A 25,615-nucleotide genomic window follows, 5' to 3' on the forward strand; every position below is an offset into this window, starting at 1 on the left:
CAGCTGGCAATGTACTACCGGCGGTATAGTACCGGCATCTCGTAACAAGATTCGTTCCCATTTACAGTAGATATACATAAATGCTTTCCGACCACCGTAACAGCGACCGGCTTCGTAGCAGTGGTAGACGTCTCAGCAAGAATAATTTACAGCGAGATTAATTAAAGTTTGAATGGTCACGGACCACGGACCGTCGTAGCCAGCAAATTGACTTACGTCGTAGCACTGACCTGCTTCGTAGCAGTGGCATGGATTTTTTTGGATTTTTTTTAACTTACAGCAAGATTAAAGCTTAGGTCGCGGTATCTTGCGCCGGACAGCCGTAGCGGTGACAGGCTTCGTAGACACGAAGAGCGCGGGTGCGGTTGCGCTGCGACGCGGCGCGTTGCGTCGCCGCTAGAAGGCGCGCGCCATGTACACGCGGCCGCCGGCGCTGCGGTGCGCTTCCACGAAGCCGAGCTTGCTGTAGAACTGGTGGAGGTAGTGGTCGGTCGCGTTTATGCACGCGTGGACTCCAGTCGCACCTGGAAAGAAGATTTTTTTTTTATATCTTTGGACAATCTCACACAGCGCCATCTAGCCCCAAAGTAAGCAATTAATATGCTTGTGTTATGGGTGTTAGCTTAACGGATATACTACTTATATACTTTTTTTTTTAAATACATACATATTATACATAGCAACACCCAGACCCGTCACAGAAATTAAAATTCATCATTTCAATTTCTGCCCGGCCGGGAATCGAACCCGGGACCTCTCGGCATAGTAGTCCGTTCTGAACCACTACACCAAACGGCCGACTAGATTAGTTTTTAATTTGATTAAGCGGTGCTCAGAGCTGATGGCCACTGGGGCAGAAAAGTATAGCCCCCCACTAGGTGGACGCGCCTAGAATGAACGATTGTAGTTAGTTTTTAATTTGATCGAGCGTTGCACAAAGCTGGGGGGCTATACTCATCGTCGGGGGACGACGATTCGGTGAAAAGTAGGTGTTGTAAACGCAGTTAACTGGTACGCCTTAATTAAGTTTTCGCAGCTTTTTAAACGGAGCAGGGATGATTTCGTAGCAGTGACCAGCTGCGTAGCAATGACAGCCTTCGTAGCAGTGGTTTACTCCGTAGCAGCCACAGACCATGTCGTCCGTGTCGTAGCGTCCATTAGCGCGGGCGTGTGTGGCTCGTAGCAGTGTCCAGCTTCCTAGCAGTGTGTAGCTTCGTAGCAGTCTCACACGTTGTAGCACTCACCGTGGGCTCTCAAAGCAGCTAGTAGGCACGTCAACAGCCGCGAGCGGGTCGTAGCAATGACTGGCTTCGTAGCAATCCCAGACGCCGTAGTAAGAAAGAAGTAGATCTTAAGTCAAGGCCCTCAACTAACCGTGGGCCCGCAAAGCTGCCAGTAAGCACGTCGGGCGCGCGCAATAGTTACCGGCTTCATAGCAGCGACCCGTTTATAAGTGACTGGCTTCGTAGCAGTGTCCTGCTCCGTACCAGTCACTAACGTCGTAGCAGACATTCTCTACTTACCGTGGCCCTTAGTGTAAGAATGTGCGAGTTGTGGCAGTGACTGGCTTCGTAGCAGTCACAGACGGCGTAGCAAGAAGTTAACTTACCGTGGACCCTCAGCGTTGCTAACAGACATGTAAGCAGGCGCGCGGGTGTTTCGTAGCAGTGGCCGACTTTGTAGCAGTCTCAAACGTCGTAGTAAGAAAGAAGTAGGCGTTTGCTCGCAACGCAGCCAAAAGACACGAGAAGGCGCGTGTGGGTCGTAGCAGTGACCGGCATCGTAGCAGTCACAGACGGCGTAGCAAGAAGTTAACTTACCGTGGGCCCGTAGCGCTGTTAGGAGACGCGTGAGCAGGCGTAGCAGTGTCCAGCTTCGTAGCAGTCTCAGACGTCGTAGCACGCTATGGAAACTAATCCTCGACTCCTAAACTCACCGTGGGCTCTTAATGCAGCCAATAGACAAGTCAAGAGCCTCGCGGGCGCGTGCGCGTCGCGGCAGGCGGGCGGCGGCAGCACGCAGCACGTCAGCAGCGCGGGGTGCGCGCGCGTCACGCTGTCGGGCGCGCTATAGTGACCGGCTTCATAGCAGCGACCCGCTTATAGGTGACTGGCTTCGTAGCAGTGTCCTGCTCCGTAGCAGTCACAGACACCGTAGTAGCACCTCAGTAGGCCGAGTTTCGTAGCAGTGACAGCCTTCGTAGCAGTCACAGACGTCGTAGCAGCACGCAGCAGGTCACGGTCAGCGTAGCAGCACGCTGTCAGGCGCGCATTATAGTGTCCGGCTTCGTAGTAGTTACAGACGTCGTAGCGAAAATCGCTTTGCTTTGTAGCACTCACCGTGGGCCCGCGTACGCGTGCGTCGCGCTGTCGGGCGCGCTATAGTGGCCGGCTTCATAGCAGCGACCCGCTTATAAGTGACTGGCTTCGTATCAGTGTCTTACTCCGTAGCAGTCACAAACGTCGTAGCAGACATTCTCTACTTACCGTGGCCCTTAGTGTAAGAATGTGCGGGTCGTAGCAGTGACTGGCTTCGTAGCAGTCTCAGACGTCGTCGACGTCAGTTAGAAAGAAGTAGGCGTTTACTCGCAACGCAGCCAATAGACACGAGAAGGCGCGTGCGGGTCGTAGCAGTGACCGGCTTCGTAGCACTCCCAAACGTCGTAGCAAGAAGTCTACTCAGCAGCGACCCGCTTATAAGTGACTGACTCCGTAGCAGTGTCTTGCTCCGTAGCATTCACAGACACCACAGTAGCACCTCAGTAGGCCGAGTTTCATAGCAGTGACAGCGTTCGTAGCAGAGACGTCGTAGCAGCACACAGCAGGTCACGGTCAGCGTAGCAGCACGCTGTCAGGCGCGCATTATAGTGTCCGGCTTCGTAGCACTCACCATGGGCCCGTAGTGCGGCTAGTAGACAAGTCAACAGCCTCGCGGGCGCGTGCGCGTCGCGGCAGGCGGGCGGCGGCAGCACGCAGCACGTCAGCAGCGCGGGGTGCGCGCGCGTCACGCTGGCGGGCGCGCTATAGTGACCGGATTCATAGCAATGACTAGCTTCGTAGCACGCTGTGGAAACAAATCTCTGAGTCTTCGACTCACCGTGGGCCCTCAAAGCAGCTAGTGTATGAATGTGCGGGTCGTAGCAGTGATAGCCTTCGTAGCACTGGTTTACTCCGTAGCAGCCACAGATGTCGTAGCTAAGACATTCTCGACTTACCGTGGGAATGGTGCGGGTCGTAGCAGTGCCTGGCTTCGTAGCAGTCTCAGACGTCGTAGTAAGAAAGAAGTAGGCCTGTGCCCGCAACGCAGCCAATAGACACGAGAAGGCGCGTGCGTGTCGTAACAGTGGCCGGCTTCGTAGCAATCACAAACGTCGTAGCAGACATCCTCTACTTACTGTGGACCCCGCGGGCGCGTGTGGGTCGTAGCAGTGACCAGCATCGAGCAGTAAGAAACTCCGTAGCACTTCTAAACGTCGTAGCGCGCTGTGGAAAGAAATCTTCGACTAATTCACTCACCATGGGCCCTCAAAGCAGCTAGTAGGCAAGTCAGTAGCCTCGCGGGCGCGTGCGCGTCGCGGCAGGCGGGCGGCGGCAGCACGCAGCACGTCAGCAGCGCGGGGTGCGCGCGCGTCACGCTGGCGGGCGCGCTATAGTGACCGGCTTCATAGCAGCGACCCGCTTATAACAGTGACTGGGTTCGTAGCAGTGTCCTGCTCCGTAGCAGTCACAAACGTCGTAGCAGACATCTTCTACTTACCGTGGCCCTTAGTGAAAGAATGTGCGGGTCGTAGCAGTGACTGGCTTCGTAGCAGTCCCAGACGGCGTAGCACTCACCGCTTATAAGTGACTGGCTTCGTAGCAGTGTCCTGCTCCGTAGCAGTTACAGACACCGTAGTAGCACCTCAGTAGCACGAGAGCTTCGTAGCAGGGACCGGCTGCGTAGCAGTGACAGCGTTCGTAGCAGTGACAGACGTCGTAGCAGCACGCAGCAGGTCACGGTCAGCGTAGCAGCACGATGTCAGGCGCGCATTATAGTGTCCGGCTTCGTAGCAGTTACAGACGTCGTAGCGAGAATCGCTTTGCTTCGTAGCACTCACAGACGGCGTAGCAAGAAGTTAACTTACCGTGGGCCCGCAGCGTTGCTAGCAGACATGTAAGCAGGCGCGCGGGTGTTTCGTAGCAGTGGCCGGCTTCGTAGCAGTCTCAGACGTCGTAGCACTCACCGTGGGCCCGAAGCGCGGCCAGTAGACACGTCAGCAGCCTCGCGGGCGCGTGCGCGTCGCGGCAGGCGGGCGGCGGCAGCACGCAGCACGTCAGCAGCGCGGGGTGCGCGCGCGTCACGCTGGCGGGCGTGCTATAGTGACCGGCTTCGTAGCAGTCACAGACACAGTAGCAGCACGTCAAAAGTGCGAGAGCTTCGTAGCGGTGACCGGAATCGTAGCAGTGAGAAACTCCGTAGCATTTCTAGACTTAGTATGTAGCAGTAGCTTACTCCGTAGCAGTCACAGACGTCGTAGTAGCACGTCAGCAGGCGCGCGGGCGCGTAGTAGCAGTGACTAGCTTCGTAGCAATCACAAAAGTCGTAGCAGACATCATCTACTTACCGTAGGCCTATAGAGCGGGCGTGTGTGGGTCGTAGCAGTGTCCAGCTTCGTAGCAGCCACAAACGTCGTAGCAGTCACAAACGTCGTAGCAGTCTTCTTTAACAATACATTCTGCACTCACCATGGGCTCTCAAAGCAGCCAGTAGGCAAGTCAATAGCCTCGCGGGCGCGTGCGCGTCGCGGCAGGCGGGCGGCGGCAGCACGCAGCACGTCAGCAGCGCGGGGTGCGCGCGCGTCACGCTGTCGGGCGCGCGCTCTAACGACGCGAACTGGTGGAAGTGACGCACGCAGTCCTGGAACAAACGTGGGTTTAAAACGAGGTTAACTGACAACGCCACTCTTGTGGCGGAGTTTTGGGCTGACACTGTGTAAGTTTGTTGTCGACACGACAAGAAGAATACGAGGTTTAGACTAGCAATAAAACTGTGTAAATCTTGCGGAAGTTGGCTTGCCAATGTAAATCAATGGTAAACGGCTTGCGATAAACAACTAGTCTAAACCTAGCTTAAGACTATTAATAGAACTGCAGTAAGATGAAACATAAGACTAAATAAGTAAGGCAGCAGTTAGGAACATGCTATGATATGTTTTCTCTCGCAAGCGAACAGAAAATGAGATCTATAGGAGAACTAAAGTAATCGACATAGCTTGCAAATTGCCAAATTGATGATGACAGTTGTAACAGAAACTTTCTGGGAACGCGTAATAAGATAGGCAGATTATCAGGCTCGGTTGCCCGACGACCATATTATTATGACAGTCACGGGCAGCACCTGAATATAGACAGCGCAAGACTATTCGAAGTGGAAATCCTTGGGGAAGATCTTTGTCCAGCAATAGACTTTTGTATAAAATCAAACGAATATTTGACAAGCAATATTTGGGATATGTATATGGGACCTGAAAAGGACTTACTTACAAATAAATATTTTGAATTACCTTAGCAGCAGGGCTGAGGTCGTCTCTATCCACAAGCGACTGCGGGTACTTGGCGCACATTTCAGGAATCCAGGCGATCTCCTGCCGCTTGTAGAACTCTTTGCTGTTCAGCGCTGCACACGCATAGCCTACGATCTCGGGCTTCGCACCTGAAATCAAAATGTAACACAATTTTAAAGCCTGGTCCGTGAGCACGTAGAATCCCGTCCAATGACCCCAAGCTACCCATCCCTATCGCTCGCGCGTAATTATGTTGCTGTCGCGCTCGCACACTCACTGCGGGCGCGCGTCGCACAGTCGCGACAGCAATATAATTACGCGCGAGCGATAGGGATGGGTAGCTTGGGGTCATTGGACGGGATTCTCGGGATGGGACGGGATGTCCAACTATGAATCGGCCCATTAACATTTATAGGAGGGCGCTGCTATCAATACTGGGTTATTGTTTTTGCTTTCGATATTTGCCACTTGAAGTTTCAGAATCGTGTGACTATAGTTATGACATCATCGTCGTCAGATCATTTAGTCTACACTGCAGGACGACCGAGCGGGTCGTCGTACAAGAACAGAAGAGAGGATTTTGGGTACACTCCCCACGGATTAAGGAGGCCTTATGCTCCTATATTTTTCCTTTAAATCATCACACATGTCAAAAGTCACACATGTACCACATGATAGAATCATGATAGAAATCCCTAAAGGCTCAATACACATAACAGATTCATTATTAAGCTCACCGTTTATCCTCTGCTCGCTAACTATCTTCTCCCCAGAATCGTCGCATTCCCCATCCAATGCCTCAATGTCTGGATGCAGGCAGTGACAACTAATTATAGTGACTTTTTTCGAGTCTATCACTGTCGCACATACTGGCACCTAGCTTTGCGTGACAGTGATAAACATCGTTCGTTCGTTCGTTTCAGCCGAATGACGTCCACTGCTGGACAAAGGCCTCCTCCAAGGTTTTCCACAATGAACGGTCCTGCGCTGCCCGCATTCAGGCTCTTCCTGTGACCTTCACCAGATCGTCGGTCCACCTAGTAGGAGGCCTGCCCACGCTACGTACGATAAACATACAAAATCGTTATCAAACTCACCGTTTATCCTCTGCTCGGTGACTATCTTCTCCCCAGAATCGTCGCACTCCCCATCCAACGCCTCAATGTCTGGATGCAGACAATCCTCGTCGTCTTCTATCACCATACACAGCTCTGGTGTGAGAGTCAGGAACGGTGCTACTAGCCTGCGAACGATGGTATATTTTTATGCAATGGGCTCTTTTGGCCTATAGGAAACCTAACTGGTCACAACACTGGTAATCATTGAGGCTGTTAACAGTATAATACTCAATAGTGCCGTGTGGTGACGGCAGAGTAGAATACATTTGTCACCAACCCCTACTCTTCCCGCGAGTGTCGTAAGAGGCGACTTAGGGACTACACATCAAACAGAGAACGGGCAGCAGCGCTCTCTGAAAGACATCAATCTTTTAAACTGCGATCTTCTACCCGCCTGCCAAGCGTTGGGATTATGGCAAAACCCTCCACTCTAGTGGAGGAGGCTCATAGTCCAGCAGTGGACTGTAAAGGGCTGTTGATGATGATGATGATGATTCAATATTATTGAGTAATCTTTCGTTATTAGTTACATTTATTATGTTAAAAAAACAATGCTCAGACTACTTCCCGTTGCGTATGCGTGTTCCTAACCAATATTGAACGCTGCGTGATATTTTAACGTGAGGTTGCAAGGATGTGTTTTTCTGATATTTCTAAAAAGGGTCAAAAATGATTAGTGTGAGTGTATTTTTCTATCTTATCTTACCTATCTGCTGGCAACGTTTGCAGATCGCTTGGGAAGAGGTCGCTGCAGTCGGATCCATCGCGACACGTCTTGTGGCAGATTACGCATACCTGAAAAAAAGAACACTAATGAAAATTGCATTCTCACATCAGCGGGTTTCGAATGTTGTCATCCCTCTTAAGATTTCAGTTATGGTGGGGTACTAGGATACTTAAGAACAATAAGGTACGGTGTATGTATGATAAGGTATATTGGGGCATATTATATTTCCTTCGGGGGAAGGGGCAACTGCCTAACCACGCCCACAGGTTACTCCTATGTGTAAAACTCTCTTGAGCATTGAAATAGGAAGTGATTCAGCTTCGTATTTAAGAACAAAAGCGTATTATGTGCAGGATCGTAGGCGCGGCGGTCCGCGCTTTAGAACTCCCGCGTCAGCGCCATCTATTGGTCGACGTCTGCACTAGCTTGTATCACTCACCGCTTGCTCGTCAGCGGGGCGGTATGGGCGGGGCGCGGGGCGGGAACAGGGACTCTCAGGGATCCGGTATCAGACCCAAAGGATCAGGCATTGGGGGATTACTTGATCTTATTTACCGCATGTTGATGGCAGATAGAAATAAGTAAGAAAATGACATTTTGATATTCAACCACAACAAGGAAGCCTAAGGTGTCGTGCTTACTTCCGAGCGGGCGTCGCGTTCGGGAACCAGGTCCTATTGACTTTTTTTTTTTTTTTGAAGGTACGCGCGCTGGTAGCTTGAAGAGCTTTTCCAGCTTCACCGGGCAGAGTGGCGAGTACAGAAGGTACTCTAGCCGTTTGGCGATCGTCGGTGCGCGTGCCGACGAGGCCGAGTGTGGGCTTCGCGAAGCGAAGCCCAGGCTCGTCCGCGTAGGTCGCAGACCGACGTTCGCGATCGGGCCGTATCGAGCGCATAAGGCGCCCGATCAGTGGCGGACCCAACTAGAGGGTTGCCCACCGCGGTGTTGGACCAAGTCCAGCCTACGGCGGGCTCACTCTAGTGGGCCCGATCGAGGGGACTACGGACGCGGCCTGAGGGCGCCACGGTAGGCTCGGACCTCGGCTCAGGCCGTGTCCGGGGGACGGATAGGGGGTCCTATTGACACCATCTCCGTTTTCCTATATATACTTGGAGGGGTAAAAAACTTCGTCACCGCGATGCAGGATCGTACGCGCGGCGGTCCGCGCCATAGTAACTCCTGCGCAGCGCCATCTGTTGATTGCTAACTACACTACTTTGTATCACTCACCGCTTCCTCGTCAGCGGGGCGGTAGACGCGGCGGTGTCTGCCATAGAACTCCCGCGTCAGCGTCAGCGCCATCTATTTGTCGTTGTCTGCACTAGCTTGTACCACTCACCGCCTGCTCGTCGGCGGGGCGGTAGACGCGGGGCGCGTGGGGCGCGCGCGTGCGGGGCGCGGGGCGGGGCGCGGGCCGCAGCGCGTCGGCGGCGCAGTCCACGCACAGCAGGCGGCGCAGGTCGGCCGCGAGCCCGCCGCGGAACACCCACGGCTCCTGTGCGCCGCTCTCGAAGGCCTCCCGCCAGCCTTTGGAGAACCCTGAAAACGCATACACGTTAAGGTGATGCCTTGCGAATATTGAGCGTTTTAAAGAAGCGCAGAATTAGTTTTAATCGTACTTTTCTTATTACTTATGTTCTTATTTTGAAATATGTCATAGTTGACTAATAAATCTAGTGTCTGGTCGAAGCCGAAACATGAATGGAAACAATTTTCTCGATAGAAAAAAAATCCAAAAATGACCCTTCTATTACTCGGTTTTTTGTTTTATAAGCAGATAGGCTAATATTTCAATACCAAATTTTGTATATTGGTAAGGTAATAACATATTCTAAGTACTGGTCGAGTTATTTTCTTTAAATAGTGTTTGGTTTTTCAATAAATACATGATTTCCGATTTTTGTCGCTTACGTTATTTTATTCCGCGCCGCGCGCGCTATTGCTGTCCCTTTCCTCGCACTGAGAAATCATATTTCTATCCCTCTGTGTGCGAGGCATTCAGTCGGCCGAAAACTTTTACGAGGTAGCGCCTTAAGGCGACATCGACAAAGGCTTTGAACGTAAGGCCCGGTTTCCACCAAGGCGGAACGGAACAGACAAGTGTTTTACTTCATTTCTCCGCTTCGAACCGCTATCAAATTTTGTAGAAAAATATGACGGCTCGACACTTCTCCGCACTGCTCCACTCCGCTCCGTCTTAGTGGAAACCAGGCCTTATAACTCAGCTACACTACTCGAAATTACCCGAAGACATCCGACTTCCCAAAATTATCGGTTAGACGCCTTTTAAGTGTTACACATGTAAGCACTAACTAGTTGAACAGTTAAAGCGGTACCATTATTACTTTCACCCAAATTAAATAGTTTATAAACGATGACTTACATGTATAGGTGCCTTGTATGTTCGTCGCTACATTTGCAGGGAATTTGCCTAGTTCTGAAACAAAATGAACACTAGTTTAAAAAGTTATTTATTCTGAAAATTAAGAAACATTAAATGACACCAGCGACATCTTAAATTTCGAAATCGTTTCGCTCTTTTTTTTGTTCACTTTCTACCACAAATATTACTGTCTTCACAGATGTCATTTCATCTACACTTTAGAAGAGAATGGTCCTCATAAACATAAAAAGGGAAGCAAACCTTATGCTTCAATGTGCCAATCTTTTCAGTTAAGGGACGTCTACTGCTAGACAAAGGTGTCCCCTAGGATATCCTTAACAATGTAACACTTACCCAGCCACCCAACGAAGCCGTCCAACAGCGCTAGGACTCCACAAAGGTCCCACACATAAGGATGCAATTCCGCGTACAACTCTCTATTGGCCGAGAACGCTAGACGCCGCGATAAACGCCTAGTCCGCTGCACCCACCACGCGAGTATAAAAAAGTACACTAATATCCTCTTTGTACAGTCGCGGAATGAAAAGGTTCGTCACCTTAGTGTCGGTTTTCGCTTGCACTAGGTCAAACCTGCCAACATAACAGTGCAAGACACAGTGCTGCTAACATTTAAATAAATATGACGTTTGCTAACGAATAAGGTTTTGCTTGTATTTTTCTATCCCATCAGTGCAATGCAATGATGACATTGACCGATTGACAATAGTTTTTTTTATTTTATAAGAAATAACTAGCTTTGGTCGCCCGCTACGCGGGCTACAAAAGCTAGATCTGCGATGCTGGCCGCTCCGGGCTTCGCCCTACGCGGCGCTCGGCCTGCGGCCTCGCATTCGGAGCTCGGCCTTCGGCCTCGCAAAAATTACACGGGGGGCGTTCTCGTTTGTCACGGTGCTCTTGTGCTTTTTTGACGCAACACAAGTAAATCTATGGCGACTGTCGGGATTTGAACCATCGCTCGGCCTTCGGCCTCGCCTTTCTATCTGTCACTGGGCTCTAGTCCTTTTTTGACGCATTAAAAATAAATCTATGGNGACTATACATGTCACAAACACTCAAAAGAAAATTTTAAAAAACAATTGCGCATCAAAAAGTTACACCTCCCCAAAAACACCCCGAAATCGCATTTTCAATCCAAGATGGCGGCGCGGCCATTTTGTTTTTCTAATTTTTTCTCAATTTTTTTAACACACCTTGGCAACCCCAACAAACCACCAAAAAAGAAAAAAATCAGGACCAAAGACAGAAAAGTTTGTGTCTCAAAAAATGCCGCCATTTTGTTTTTTCGTAAAAAAAATCTAGTAAAGCTGGCAGTCGAAAAATCTAGTTAAAAACAAACACTAACAATTTTACCCCTCTCCCCTCTAAATACCCTAAAAATACCCCTGATCAGTGAGTGAGTCAGTCAGTCAGTGGTAATCGAGCTTTATATAATATAGATAATAGCAGGTTGGACCAACAAGAAGGTTTTAGTTTATCAATCATAATAATCTTCTTGGCAAGATAAATCGTCAAACAACTTTGATCTGAATAATTTTGAACTTTACTGACGAACAGTTAAAGATTATTTTCTCTAACTCGAGATTATTCTGTAACATAGTTTCAAAAGGTAATATGTGCTCGCGATTCGTTGAAGGAATCGATTTGAAAACTGACGAACCTTTTCATTCCGTGACTGTACGTTAAGACACTCAGACACTTATCTCCGCCCGTCTCCGCTCCGCTATAGTAACAATAACCTGTCCGCTTCTTCCCTCCTTTGCAGGACTACCGTTCTTAGAAAGGATGCGATCCTTCTGCTTCAATGTAACTGCCACCCCCTATGTAACAGTCTCCCCCAATATAACGGTCTTTCTCAATGTATCAGTCTCCCCCAATGTTACAGTTACAGTTTCCCCCAATATAGCAGTAGTAACACTTACCCAGCCACCCAACGAAGCCGTCCAAAAGCGCTAGGACTCCGCACAGGTCCCATACATAAGGATGCAGTTCCGCGTACAACTCTCTATTGGCCGAGAACGCTAGACGCCGCGACAATCGCCTAGTCCGCTGCACCCACCACGCGAATACAAAAAGTAAACACTCTCACCTCTTTACACGCTATGATCCTCGTGTCCGCACATATAAGCTCCACTGCAGTGACAATAACCTGTCCGCTTCTTCCCCCCTTTGCAGGACTACGACTCTTATAAAGGAAGCGATCCTTCTGCTTCAATGTAACAGTCTCCCCCAATGTAACGGTCTCCCTCAATGTATCAGTCTCCCCCAATGTTACAGTTACAGTTTCCCCCAATATAGCAGTAGTAACACTTACCCAGCCACCCGACGAAGCCGTCCAAAAGCGCTAGGACTCCGCACAAGTCCCAGACATAAGGATGCAGTTCAGCGTACAACTCTCTATTAGCCAAGAACGCTAAACGCCGCGACAATCGCCTAGTCCGCTGCACCCACCACGCGAATACAAAAAGTAAACACTCTCACGTCTTTACACACTATGATGCTCGAATCCGCACATCTCCGCTCCGCCATAGTGACAATAACCTGTCCGCTTCTTCCACCCTTTGCAGGACTACCGTTCTTAGAAAGGAAGCGATCCTTTTGCTTCAATGTAACTGCCACCCCCAATGTATCAGTCGCCCCCAATGTTACAGTTTCCCCCATTATAACAATTAGTAACACTTACCCAGCCGCCCAACGAGCCGTCCAACAGCGCTAGGACTCCACAAAGGTCCCAGACATAAGGATGCAGTTCCGCGTACAACTCTCTATTAGCCGAGAACGCTAGACGCCGCGACAACCGCCTAGTCCGCTGCACCCACCACGCGAATACAAAAAAGTACACTAATATCCTCTTTGTACGTTAAGACACTCATCTCCTCCCGTCTCCGCTCCGCTATAGTGACAATAACCTGTCCGCTTCTTCCCCCCTTTGCAGGACTACGACTCTTATAAATGAAGCGATCCTTTTGCTTCAATGTAACTGCCACCCCCAATGTATCAGTCTCCCCCAATGTTACAGTTACAGTTTCCACCAATATAGCAGTAGTAACACTTACCCAGCCACCCAACGAAGCCGTCCAAAAGCGCTAGGACTCCGCACAGGTCCCATACATAAGGGTGGAGTTCCGCGTACAACTCTCTATTAGCTGAGAACGCTAGACGCCGCGATAATCGCCTAGTCCGCTGCACCCACCACGCGAATACAAAAAAGTACACTAACATCCTCTTTGTACGATAAGACACTTATCTCCGCCCGTCTCCGCTCCGCTATAGTGACAATAACCTCTCCGCTATGCCGCTTGTCTCTCCGCTTTGGCGGAACACAGCTCATAGAAACGATGCGAATCTTTTTCTTCGATGTATAGATGACTTATATTGAACCGTCCCTTCTGACATTGTCAGGAGGGCGCCACTATCAATGCTGGATCATTAGTTCCGATTATTGCCACGTTGGACAACAATACAATTGTGACATTAGCAGGAGGGGGCTACTATCAATGCTGGGTTGTTAGTTTTTGATTTTTGCCACTAGACATTTCAAAATCTTTGGACTATAACAGTATTTTCAGCGAAAGGACGTCCACAGCTAGACAAAGGTGTCCCCTAGGATATCCTTAACAATGTAACACTTACCCAGCCACCCAACGAAGCCGTCCAAAAGCGCTAGGACTCCGCACAGGTCCCACACATAAGGATGCAGTTCCGCATACAACTCTCTATTGGCTGAGAACGCTAGACGCCGCGACAATCGCCTAGTCCGCTGCACCCACCACGCGAAACGACTGCGGCGGCGGCGCCATTCACTAGTCTGGAACAATATTTACTTATTTAATTTTTAACTTCGCATCTTAAACTACTTTGAAAACAGGGATGTTATGGATATCCGTAACCGTAACCGAAACTTTCGGATATCCGAAATAAAAAAATATCCGAAACCGTAACCGATTCAAAAGTTTCGGATAGTTTCGGATGTAGGCAGTTTAAATTGTTTTTTGTATCTGCATTATATGTAAAGGCATAACAGCCTGATTTACCTTTATAATATAATTTTTAATCTAGTACTTTTTTTTATTCGATGTAAATTGTGCGGCCATGAATTAACCGCGTTAGACAACCGAAACCGGTATAATATTATTCCTATATCCGTAACCGTATCCATAACCGAAACTACATATCCGTAACATCCCTATTTGAAAATTATAAATAACTTGAAAAAATTTAACTGCCTAAGGCGCCTTTCAAATTAGAACAATATTTATTTACATGGTTAACACGTCACGTTTTTTGTCCTGATGGAAAGTGATGATAAAACCAAAAGCGGAATCCAACTCCACTCGGAATCCTCAACCACAGAGGAACTGGCTATCTTACTGATGCCGGAACAGAACAATGATGTTAACATTGTTTTTATGGAAGTCGGCTTGTCGATCCGATCCGATCTTGGAGCCGGTTTCCACCCGGTCCGGCGTTTCGTCGGACCCGGCTTATCAACACTAGCCCTGACACTTTTTACTTTGATGTGAATGACCTTTCATAGCATTGGAAGAGCATTAGTAAATACCATTTATAGTGTGTGAAAATTGTTCAAACGTTCTTATGCAACTCAACTCAAACTTACTGTTATCCATTAGGTATGTGCGCTGTCCTTGCAAATAATGTTCCAAAAATTGAGTTAAAGGCTTATTCAGTGCCCACACAATAATTAAGAATGCATATTATTTTCAATCAATGTTGTAGTAACACTAATAGCTTTTCACAAAGCTGTAAAATAGTTCCAGACTGTCCTCACCTCAGGTTTATTCCCTCTTGGTTGCATACTCGCCGCGTGGGTAGTCAACCAGTTGAAGTCACGTAACAACTAAATGCTGTAAAAAAGAATCCAAAAGCTGTCCTCACCTCTGCGCAGCGTATGACGTCCACAAGGTGGACCGACGACCTCATAAAGGTAGCTTAAAGGCGCTGGATGCAGGCCGCCACCAACCGGCCATTGTGGAAATCATTGGGGGAGGCCTATGTTCAGCAGTGGACGTCCTATGGCTGAAAAAGATGATGATGAAGCTCACTTTTCATTACAGATAGTATCTAGTTTTCGCGGAGTGTGTACAATAATTACTAATTAATTACCAATAAACAAGACGTAAGTATGCCCAAAAAAATAGAGAATCCAAAACCTATCCTCACCTCAGGTTTATTCCCCCTTGGTTGCATATTCGCCGCATGCGTCGTCAACCAGTTGAAGTCTTGTAACAACCAAATGCTGTAAAAAAGAATCCAATAGCTGTCCTCACCTCCGCGCAGCGTAGGACGTCCACAAGGTGGACCGACGACCTCATAAAGGTAGCTTAAAGGCGCTGGATGCAGGCCGCCACACATCGGCCATTGTGGAAATCATTGGGGGAGGCCTATGTTCAGCAGTGGACGTCCTATGGCTGAAAATGATGATGATTCTCACCTCAGGTTTATTCCCTCTTGGTTGCATACTCGCCGCATGCGTTGTCAACCAGTTGAAGTCGTGCAGCAACCGCAACCCACGGGAACCGTGTTCAAAGGGTAGGTAGAAGAGATCGCACAGCAGCAGTAAGTCGTCCGCTATGAGCGCATTCTCGTCAACTGTTGGTTCTTCTAGCGTTCTGTAGGAAAAAAAATGACAAGTAAGAACAATGTGCGTCAACAACATTGACATATTATATCAGACTATTTTAAACTTTATTGTCTTGAGTTAAGGTCCAAAAACCATGAAAAATTAAATAATAATAATCCCAACTAATATTATAAATGCGAAAGTAACTCTGTCTGTCTGTCTGTCTGTCTGTCTGTCTGTCTGTCTGTCTGTTACGCTTTCCCGCTTAAACCTCGCAACCGATTTTGATGAAATTTGGCATAGAGATAGTTTGAGTCCCGGGAAAGAACATAGGATAGTTTTTATCCCGGTTTTTGAAACAGGGACGCGCGCGATAAAGTTTTTCTGTGACAGACAAAATTCCACGCGGGCGAAGCCGCGGGCGGAAAGCTAGTAATAAATAAATATCCTTGGACATTTTACACTGCGCCTCTAGTCCCAAACTAAGCAAAGCTTGTACTATGGGTACTAGACGACGGGATAAACATACTTATATACTTTTTTTTTTGTAAATACATATTATACATAGAAAACACCCAGACCCGTCACANCTATGGGTACTAGACGACGGGATAAACATACTTATATACTTTTTTTTTTGTAAATACATATTATACATAGAAAACACCCAGACCCGTCACAGAAATTAAAATTCATCATTTCAATTTCTGCCCGGCCGGGAATCGAACCCGGGACCTCTCGGCATAGTAGTCCGTTCTGAACCACTACACCAAACGGCCGACACTACACCACCGAATTGAAGGGTTAACACCATGTTTTTACTCACTCATCCACAGGCTCCACTGGTTCCGTCATTTCTACCATCATATCCGTACTTAGCGGACTATTGCTTGGCTCCACTTGCATTGAACCGTTCTGCAAAAAAAATTAAAAATAAAATGAATTATTATCGACTGTCGTGTGAGGATAAATAAGCGTGAGAATTATAGAGACGTAAGCATAAAACGTCTTGTTTTATTTATTCACCTTCGTTCATTCGTTCACCGCTTCCCAACCTCATTCATTACATCGTTCACTTATTCACTAAATATTAACTTCAAGCCATTGTTCATTCATTCACTAAATGCTAATCTCATTCATTCATTCACTACTCAAATTGAAAGTCATTTATTTTGCAAGTAGGCTGTTATACCTCACTGGCGCATCTGCATGACAGGGAAGGCGGGCTGCGGTTGCTACCTATCATACACACGAACCAATGAGGGCTATCGTTTTAGCGCTCACCAGTTGGCGCCACTGTAGAGTAAGGTCCTGTCACTTGCTAGTAGCGAAGACAGTGGCGCCAACTTGTGAGCGCTAAAATGGTAGGAGGACTATCGCATTTGCACTCATCAAGATGGCGCCACTGTAGAGTAAGGTCCTGTCAATCGCCAGGGGTGCACACTGTTAAGTATAAAAACGATAGCCCTCATTACAGAGCTCTATTCAACGCTGTCAGAATCGTTTGACTATACAAACCTCGCTCATTCCATCGTTCATGCAGACGTCGCCTTCAGTCGCCGCCGGTTCCATGATTCCTGCCTCTGGTTCTGGCGCGAACAGCGACCCACGGCTGGGACTGAGCGTTTGTGGGGTGTCTGCGAAAGATCATGTCAATTAGTTCGTTCGTTCGTTTCAGCCGAAAGACGTCCACTGCTGGACAAAAGCCTCCCCCAAGGATTTCCACAAAGAGCGGTCCTGCGCCGCTTGCATCCAGGTACCTCCCGCGACCTTCACCAGATCGTCGGTCCACCTAGTGGGAGGCCTGCCCACGCTACGTCTTCCAGCTCGTGGTCGCCACTCAAGAACTTTCCTGCCCCAGCGGCCATCAGCTCTTCGAGCTATGTGCCCCGCCCACTGCCACTTGATTTTAGCGATTCTGCGGGCTATGTCAGTTACTCTGGTTCTCCTAAGGATCTCCTCATTTCTGATTCAATCAATTAGTTAACAATAGACAATTAAAGGTGTTGTTTTGCAATCTATTGTATGAAAAAAAACTTCTCCAATAACTATTCTGACTGGACAACTGATAGAACGGTCAAAGAACAGCAATTTATTTTGTAACGTATCTGTCAAAAGGCGACATCTAGGATTCGTTAATACTATGTATTTGCTTCTAGAAAATTAGTAGACCGTCCTCCTCTTTGAAATTAAATGACCTGATGATGAGCTGTCAAAACTCAACTGTACACATTACGACGACTATTTCGCTTAATTGACTGACAATTTGTTGATTTCAGAACTACTGAAAATCTAATTCTACAACCAATTGAACATTGACCCGATCTTTAGAGCTAGAATGAAATGTTATTTTAAAGAAGTTGTATTAACTACCAAATTGCTTAATTTGAAACAATAATAAGTAATTTTTTAACCACTTACCACCAAGACTCATCTCCCCATTCCTCTGTGTTTCCCCAACCAACGGTTCCATATCATCCACAATAATATTATCAGTATCATCATCTTTATCCTTCTTCATATCTTCTATAAAACTGGCACTTTCCAAAACACTGTCTCCACTTAACGTCTCATCTGCCTTTTCTATCATAGACTGATCCAACTTGTTGTTTTCTTCGAGTGCCTTGATGCCCAATATGGGCACGGGTAGGGTGGATATAGGTATTTCTGAGGGTAAAGATATGTTGGAGCTGGCTATGGGTATGATGGGGTTTGGAATAGACTCGTTAAGGATGACTTTGGTTGGTGATACGAGGGAGTTCATCACTGGATTCGCTACCGGGTTGAAGGTTTCGTTTGGTGATATCTGTAAGAGGAATATATGTTGTAATTTCATTTCGGAAAGCAGAAAGAACATAAATTATTTCGATTGGAATTAGAGTTTATCTGTAGATTATGATCTGTCATCTCTATAATAATTTTTGGTAACAAAAAATAAGGCAATTGTTTCTCACAGGTCTGTTCTTGTATAGAGAACAATTCTGATTTATTGCCTTACTATTTAAGGGACCTATGCTGTACCCTACCTAAGGACCTGTGCTGTGCTAAGCTATACTCACTCCAGTAGCCAGTAAAGGCCGATCGTTGCTCGCGGAACACACGTCTGCCAATGCTTGAAGCTGACTTGTGTTGACACAGGGAATGGCGGGGGTCATGTCAGCTGTGCTGTGGTCTAGGGACCTATACTATGCTCTATGGACCTGTGCTATGCTCTAAGGACCTGTGCTATACTCACGCCAGTAGCCAGTAGAGGCCGGTCGTTGCTCGCAGAACACACGTCTGCCAACGCTTGAAGCTGACTTGTGTTGACACAGGGGATGGCGGGGGTCATGTCAGCTGTGCTGTGGTCTAGGGACCTATACTATGCTCTATGGACCTGTGCTATGCTCTAAGGACCTGTGCTATACTCACTCCAGTAGCCAGTAGAGGCCGGTCGTTGCTCGCGGAACACACGTCTGCCAATGCTTGAAGCTGACTTGTGTTGACACAGGGGATGGCGGGGGTCATGTCAGCTGTGCTCGTGGTGGACGTATTGCTCGTAGCTGTCATGAGCGACATGCACGTGTTGACTGACGGGAGGATTGGGATGATTGGCACTGGTGGTACTGTAACAAAAAAAAAATATTTTAACAAATACGTCAAATTCAAATTATTTTATTGCATGTCACATGGGTAAGGGTTGACAAGAACATAATATTGTACATGTGACGCCCAGTGAAGGCGTTGCAAAAACTTACGTCATATACAGGGTGTCCCAAAAACAATGGATAACCATCGATATTTTTACTGGGGTCAAATTGGACGTTAGGGAGACCATGGCGAGGCCTATCGATGGTTACAGGGTTATCCATTGTTTTTGGGACATCCTGTAGGTAATAGAGAATCATGGGTCACAACGCGACATTTTTATGTAGTACAGTCGCGGAATGAAAAGGTTCGTCACTTTAGTGTCGGTTTTCGCTTGCACTAGGTTACTGTAAGAGTCAAACCTGCCAACATAACAGTGCAAGAAACAGTGCTGCTAACATTTAAATAAATATGACGTTTTGCTAACGAACAAGGTTTTGCTTGTTTATTTTTCTATCCCATCAGTGCAATGCAATGATGACATTGACCAATATTGACAATAGTTTTTTTTTATTTAATAGAAATAATAATGGCAGGTTGAACCAACAAGAAGGTTTTAGTTTATCAATCAATAATCTTCTTGACAAGATAAATAGTCAAACAACTTTGATCTGAATAATTTTGAACTTTACTGACGAACAGTTAAAGATTATTTTCTCTAACTCGAGATTATTCTGTAACATAGTTTCAAAAGGAAATAGTGCTCGCGATTCGTTGAAGGAATCAATTTGAAAACTGACGAACCTTTTCATTCCGTGACTGTACATGAGTACCTAGAACGTGACGTTTTGGCACATATGAAGTATATGAAAATGTCGCATTGAAACGCATAATTCTTTATTAAAAATACTTCAATCTCTGACCATGATAAGTACCCTCAAATTGGCCTTGAAAATTTTGTTTTACCTGTGACCGGTGGCTGTGGTTTGATGACAGGGCCTTGCGCTGTTTTAGGTATTGCAAACTCTGGCAACCACTCGTTGATTGCTTCCCTAGAAATAGAAAAAAAAATACATACACAAAGAAAATATTTCTCCCATCTTCCTGTTGTATGGTTTTCAGTTACCAATAATACAATCGATAAGGTTTGCTTCTATTTGCTAATGCTACAATATAAGAGGGGTGTTCAAAAAGTAATGAGAATGGGATATTTCATCCGACTGGTCGCGTTCAGGTGAATGTAATTCTTAAACGCAATGGTGAACTTAAATTACTTTTTACCAGTTTCTAGTTAGGAATTAAGCTACCTATCTAATTATTTTCAGATTTTTGTGAAGGCTAGATATATCCCAGTCTTATTACTTTTTGAACAAGCCTAGTGTCTGCCAATACTCCAATATAGTTTTACCTCAACGCTTGTCGATGGTGGTACACATGTTTCCCCAGAGGCAATGGGGCTTCGTCTTCACAAACACCTTGCTCGCCTTCCCGCTCCAGTTTTATGTCCCATGACACTGCTTCCACTGAAAACAGGATAATTTATTAAAGCAAAAATAGAAAATATAATAAAGTTATTGTTTTTGATAGTATAAAAAATCGTACATAGACACACCCCACGTGTGTGAGCACCCCGCATTAGTTGTGTTGCTCTATGACCACATGAACTTATAAAAACAATTTACATAGATTTGTTCTACTTTAAATTTTAAAAACTTTGAGTGCAAAAAACACTGCGAGCGTTTATGGGCAAAAAATTAAGTATTATTATACAGTTGTGGTTTGTGAGCACCCCGCGTAGTATGGGATCTGTGAACCATATGTACAACTGGCCCAATGCGTGTGCGTCAAATTGGTGGTCTATTTAGCGTTGTATTCGCAGCTGGGGTTCATGAGCACCCCGCGCCAAAAAAAGTTCAGTATGTGACGTTTACTTACTATGTGCAGGAGCGTCCAGGCTACCACTGGCCCAGTGCGCGAGCGTCCAAATAGGGATCATATTCGCGTTGTATTCACAGTTGGGGTTCGTAAGCACCCCACCCAAGCCAACCTTTTATATTCAGTATATCACAAGTTTCACTGTCATACTTACTGTGTGCAGGAGCGTCCAAGCTACAACTGGCCCAGTGCGCGAGCGTCCAAATGGGGATCATATTCGCGTTGTACTCGCAATTGGGGTTCGTAAGCACCCCACGCAGAAGAGGGATCAGTTCCGGGGATCGGCCGCAGTATGGACCTGTCAAATAGGTTTAAGTTTTTATAAAATGTTGTATCATAATCATCATCCAAACACATCAGTCCAACAACTCATGACCATTGAAGGCTTCCTATTCAGCAGCCTCCAAAGAGGTAGTGTCAGGCGTCTCCTTAGTAGATTCCAAGACAGTTGAGAAACCATGTGACCACTAAAGGTAACGGAGTCACTGGACTCCACCCTGCTCATGACAAAGAACAGTGCAAACGGACACAGGAGTGGATTATTGTAGTTCCCTACAGATTGCCGCTGGGTATACGGATATAAGAGTTAAAAAAATATCATAGTCATCAGGTGATTAAGCTCAATGAACCACGACCCTCTTTAATTTACCATCGAGGCAAATGGAGAATATAGCCTACATGGATAGCGAATGCCTGATGTTCCCATGCGTTCCATAGTCGCCGGTTACGACATCTTGGGAAGATTGGAAATGGTCCTTTGCAATTTCGTTATCGCAAAGAACTAGCGTTCAGTAAATCCTTTGGTCTCAACAATATTGAAATTCTCAAATCAAAGAGCTTTATGCTTTAAAAATTGAATCAAGTTTTGATTGTTTTTATACCCATTTCATAAATACCTATTAGTACAGATGACATCACATTAGACTATAATTTTTGTCGCAAAATCGCCCCTATTACAACTACATAAGATACCGTTAAGGTTGACGTGCCCACTCACCCAGGAATATCCGCTTCTGGTCGTAGTCGTTCGCGTGCAGGTTGTCCCATATGACGGGCGGCCGACGCAGCACTTGCGTGATCTCCTCAATGCACTCCGTGGTCAACGTCTTGGAGATCACTTTTGGACCTACATAATAGAAACAGAAAAAACTTTTATTAACACTGTATTTAATATTTCACACATCCGATCACATCCCTAAGCAGGCTCTGGATTGTAATCTCCAAGGAAAACGCAAACGTGGTCGCCCCAGGCAAACTTGGCGGCGCACTGTAGCGGACGAGGCGAAGAAGATCGGCAAGACCTGGAGCGAGATCAAGCGAGAAGCTCAAGACCGAACGAGATGGAGGACTTTTGTGGACGCCCTCTGCCTAGGTACCATAGGACCATAAGTCAAGTAAGTCAAATATTCAATATTTAACAGTGTTGGCAGCATAATATTAAAATCGGTAGGTCAACACTATGCCAAAAAGCCCCCACTCCTTAAATAGATATTTAAATTTTCCAGCCTCTATGAAGGAAGCAATTTTGATAAATCGTCATAAAGTTCAAAGTAACTTTCCTGGAGTAACTAAATAAGTATAAAAAAACGCCGGAGCAAATATAATGTTCAGAATTACAACTTTCACATCTGTAACAGCAGTCGACAGGGATCGAAATACGTTTGTAGAATCTCGAATCAAATTACGATGCCGACACCGATGGGCTATTCTGGCCCTGTATGAACTATTGTTTTAAAAACTGAAGTCATCATTCATTATTAATAATACTGGGACCTGTAAAAGTGTTTTATAAAAGCCTATTTGAAGAAATTTTATTACTTCTGACTTTAATAACAGTAGCTTATAATCATTCATTAGCACTTGTATTCTCATTAACACACTCTTTCAATGCCACACTGCTAATTAGAAAACTTCCACACAATAACATACCAGTCCACATAATATCAATCTGCTGCGACAACTTCGTGCCCAGCGTGTTGAGATATTCCGAAGTGTTCACGGTGGGCACAGCTCGGGTGGAGCAGTACTGGGTCGGACACAGCAGGAATCGAGGACAACCGAGGTGCTGGTGGATTTCATTTGTTACGGACACCTGGAAAAATAATGGTATCCAAATGAGATGAGTTAAGCGATTATCACACTGCACCGCGCTCCGCCGCGGTCCGCGTGGCTACATATAAAAAATCCCGCGCGCAAACGCGTTGTCAGTGTGTTGTGCCGCGCGTGTTTTCTATACAAACTGAGGTACATGCATACAATGATCAAATCTGTCGTCCTGCGGACCGCGGCGGAGCGCGGTGCAGTGTGATAATCGTCTTAAGGATTTGCAGTCTTTAAAATAAAGACAAAATACAATGACTACTATAAGGCAGGAGGTGCCTGGATGCGGACGGCGCAGGACTGGTCTTTGTGGAATTCTTTGGTGAGGCTTTTGTCCAGCAGTGGACGTCATTCCGCTGAAACGAAAGATAATGACTACAAAAAAAACAAAAAAATTGTCAATGCCTGTGGAACTTTTATTTGAAAAGGCGTTGAGGGCTATCGTTTTTATACTTAACAGTTGGCACCCCTGGCGATTGACAGGACCTTACTCTACAGTGGCGCCATCTTGATGAGTGCAAATGCGATAGTCCTCCTACCATTTTAGCGCTCACCAGTCGGCGCCACTGTCTTCGCTACTAGCAAGTGACAGGACCTTACTCTACAGTGGCGCCAACGGGTGAGCGTTAAAACGATAGCCCTCATTGGCAAAAGTTGAAATTAGAGTATTGTTACTTACTTGTGCATGAGCGAAACTCTGGAATATCTGTTTGTCTGCTTCACTCATCTCCGGCTCAATGTCATCGAAGAGAAGAGCGAAGCATGTGCATCCAAATTGTGACACCTAAAACAGAGAATTTTAATAAAACATTTATTTTAATTATCTACCTACTTCATTATAATAATGAAATTTGGGATTATTTAATGTTTTGGGTTAATTTTTTTTTTTCATTTTACAAACGTTTATTATTGTAAATAAATAATAAAAAAAAGGAACCCACTAATTGGGTTAATTGTAATCTAATAAGAATTATCTAAACGTATTTGGGTACCTTCAGATATGAATTACTTCAGACCTTGGACGAATCTTCAGACATTAAACTCTTAGGCTGGGTTGTACCATTTTACTTTAACTTTGACAAACGTCAAAAATCTGTCAAACTCCATACAAAAAACACCGGTTAACATTAAAGTTAAGGTCAAAGTTAGGTGGTGCCACTCAGCCTAAAAATGTTTGTCATAATAATTATGATTATATTCCTTTTCTATTTATATCACAACATTACTGGTGGTGTCAAATTATTATGAAGCCTATCATGTCAATCAATTTTTATTAGTTCTAACATATCTTCAATTTCAAGTTAATACCTGTTCTAACTTCCGTTTCAAGGTGGTAATCTCTTTCTGACTGCTATACGTGATGTCAAGTCCCGGGGACAAGGCGTAGCAGAATATAATGCCCTGTTCTTTGGCGGCTGATATCAGAGACGTCAGGTGCTCGGCCTCCTCTACGGTGTACAGCTCTCGCCAGTAGGCACGGTGCTTGTAGTCGTCCTTTGGGGCGTAGACGTACATATCCATGCCCCATTTTTTCAACCTGGAATTTTTATTTCAAGAAAGTAATGGTCATTTAGATAGTATAAATACAATATACAATACACAAGTTCAATTGTCTATTTTTAATAATAATTTCGTAAATGAGCATTGAAGATAATCTTTAATTTGTAGCTTACCTATTGGTGTTTATGTAACTAATTGCATTGCATGCACCGATCAACTTTTAAATATTGCATGTCAATAAAATATAATGTGTGAAAATTTACTTTGTTTTATAGTTCAGTCACCCCTACCCTTAGTTACAAACGAAATTATTTCACATGAATTTTACATGTTAAATTTTTAGTCATTACTTTATTTTTTATAACTGGGCTACTATTTACTATTTACTTGATTTTTAGTAACTGGGCTAGTTGTAGATTTTAAGAATCAAGATGGAATCTAATTGCAATTCATCAAATTGGAATCAAGCTTTGGTATAATTATCTCAATTTGGAGATAATATGCCTTTAAAGAATAATCCTTGTATTAATTATATGCAGGAAGTGCACTAATTATTACACCATGATAATCTACCACTATTTAACTAAGTCATAAGAAAAAACAACATAATTGTTATCAAACAGATGATAAGAATATTACATTAAAACATTAGGATGTACTCACTTTTGGAACAGATCCTTCCTTTGTTCCGTGGTCCACGGCCGCCCGTAAAAGCCTGTAATAGCAAACCTAGGTCATTCACATGTCTTAGGCATTACCTACATAGCTAGGTATAAAATCTAGACACACTAAACCCTATCTAAAAATAATGCCCACCTTCGACAACGCCGCAGATGAAGTCTTTCCTATTACGGCTAGGCTCGTCTGGAGAACTTTCGGTCATTTTAGCGCTGTTAGAATCTTCTCCACCGACTTAAATATGGATATTCGACAGAAGCGGCAACTTTCTACGAAAGTCGGAGCGAAAATATTACGTGTCTCGCGAGTCAGTGACAGACAACGGCTAGGTAATTAACTGTATTAACAATATCTAGACTTTTGCGCACCGGTTGACCCGTTTCAGGTGTTTTGTTAGTGAATTTCTAAAATTCCGACATGAAAATGGTACAGAGAAATCATGATGTGTCAAAAAAGTAATTTTAGA

The 25,615-nt window shown here is 45.7% G+C and overlaps 1 protein-coding gene across 1 annotated transcript; it reads right to left on the bottom strand.

Annotated features, from left to right (window-relative positions):
* Nucleotides 1-244: 244 nt before the first annotated feature.
* On the bottom strand, nt 245-25,595 carry Oga (O-GlcNAcase). Its single transcript, XM_028300926.1, has 22 exons — nt 25,288-25,595; nt 25,135-25,186; nt 24,280-24,508; nt 23,651-23,755; nt 22,801-22,963; nt 21,869-21,997; nt 21,026-21,169; nt 20,345-20,459; nt 19,903-19,988; nt 18,781-18,974; nt 17,791-18,175; nt 16,888-17,006; nt 16,196-16,284; nt 15,241-15,418; nt 13,422-13,596; nt 9,771-9,824; nt 8,727-8,926; nt 7,367-7,455; nt 6,640-6,785; nt 5,543-5,691; nt 4,725-4,896; nt 245-524 (listed from the first exon to the last, which is right to left on the bottom strand). Exons 1-22 carry the CDS (start codon nt 25,352-25,354, stop codon nt 397-399), a joined length of 3,168 nt encoding a protein of 1,055 aa, XP_028156727.1. The 5' UTR covers nt 25,355-25,595; the 3' UTR covers nt 245-396.
* Nucleotides 25,596-25,615: the final 20 nt, after the last annotated feature.

This window comes from Ostrinia furnacalis, unplaced genomic scaffold, assembly GCF_004193835.3.
Source record: "Ostrinia furnacalis isolate ACB-3 unplaced genomic scaffold, ASM419383v2 OfSCF0827, whole genome shotgun sequence".
Classification (NCBI taxonomy): Eukaryota; Metazoa; Arthropoda; class Insecta; order Lepidoptera; family Crambidae; genus Ostrinia; species Ostrinia furnacalis.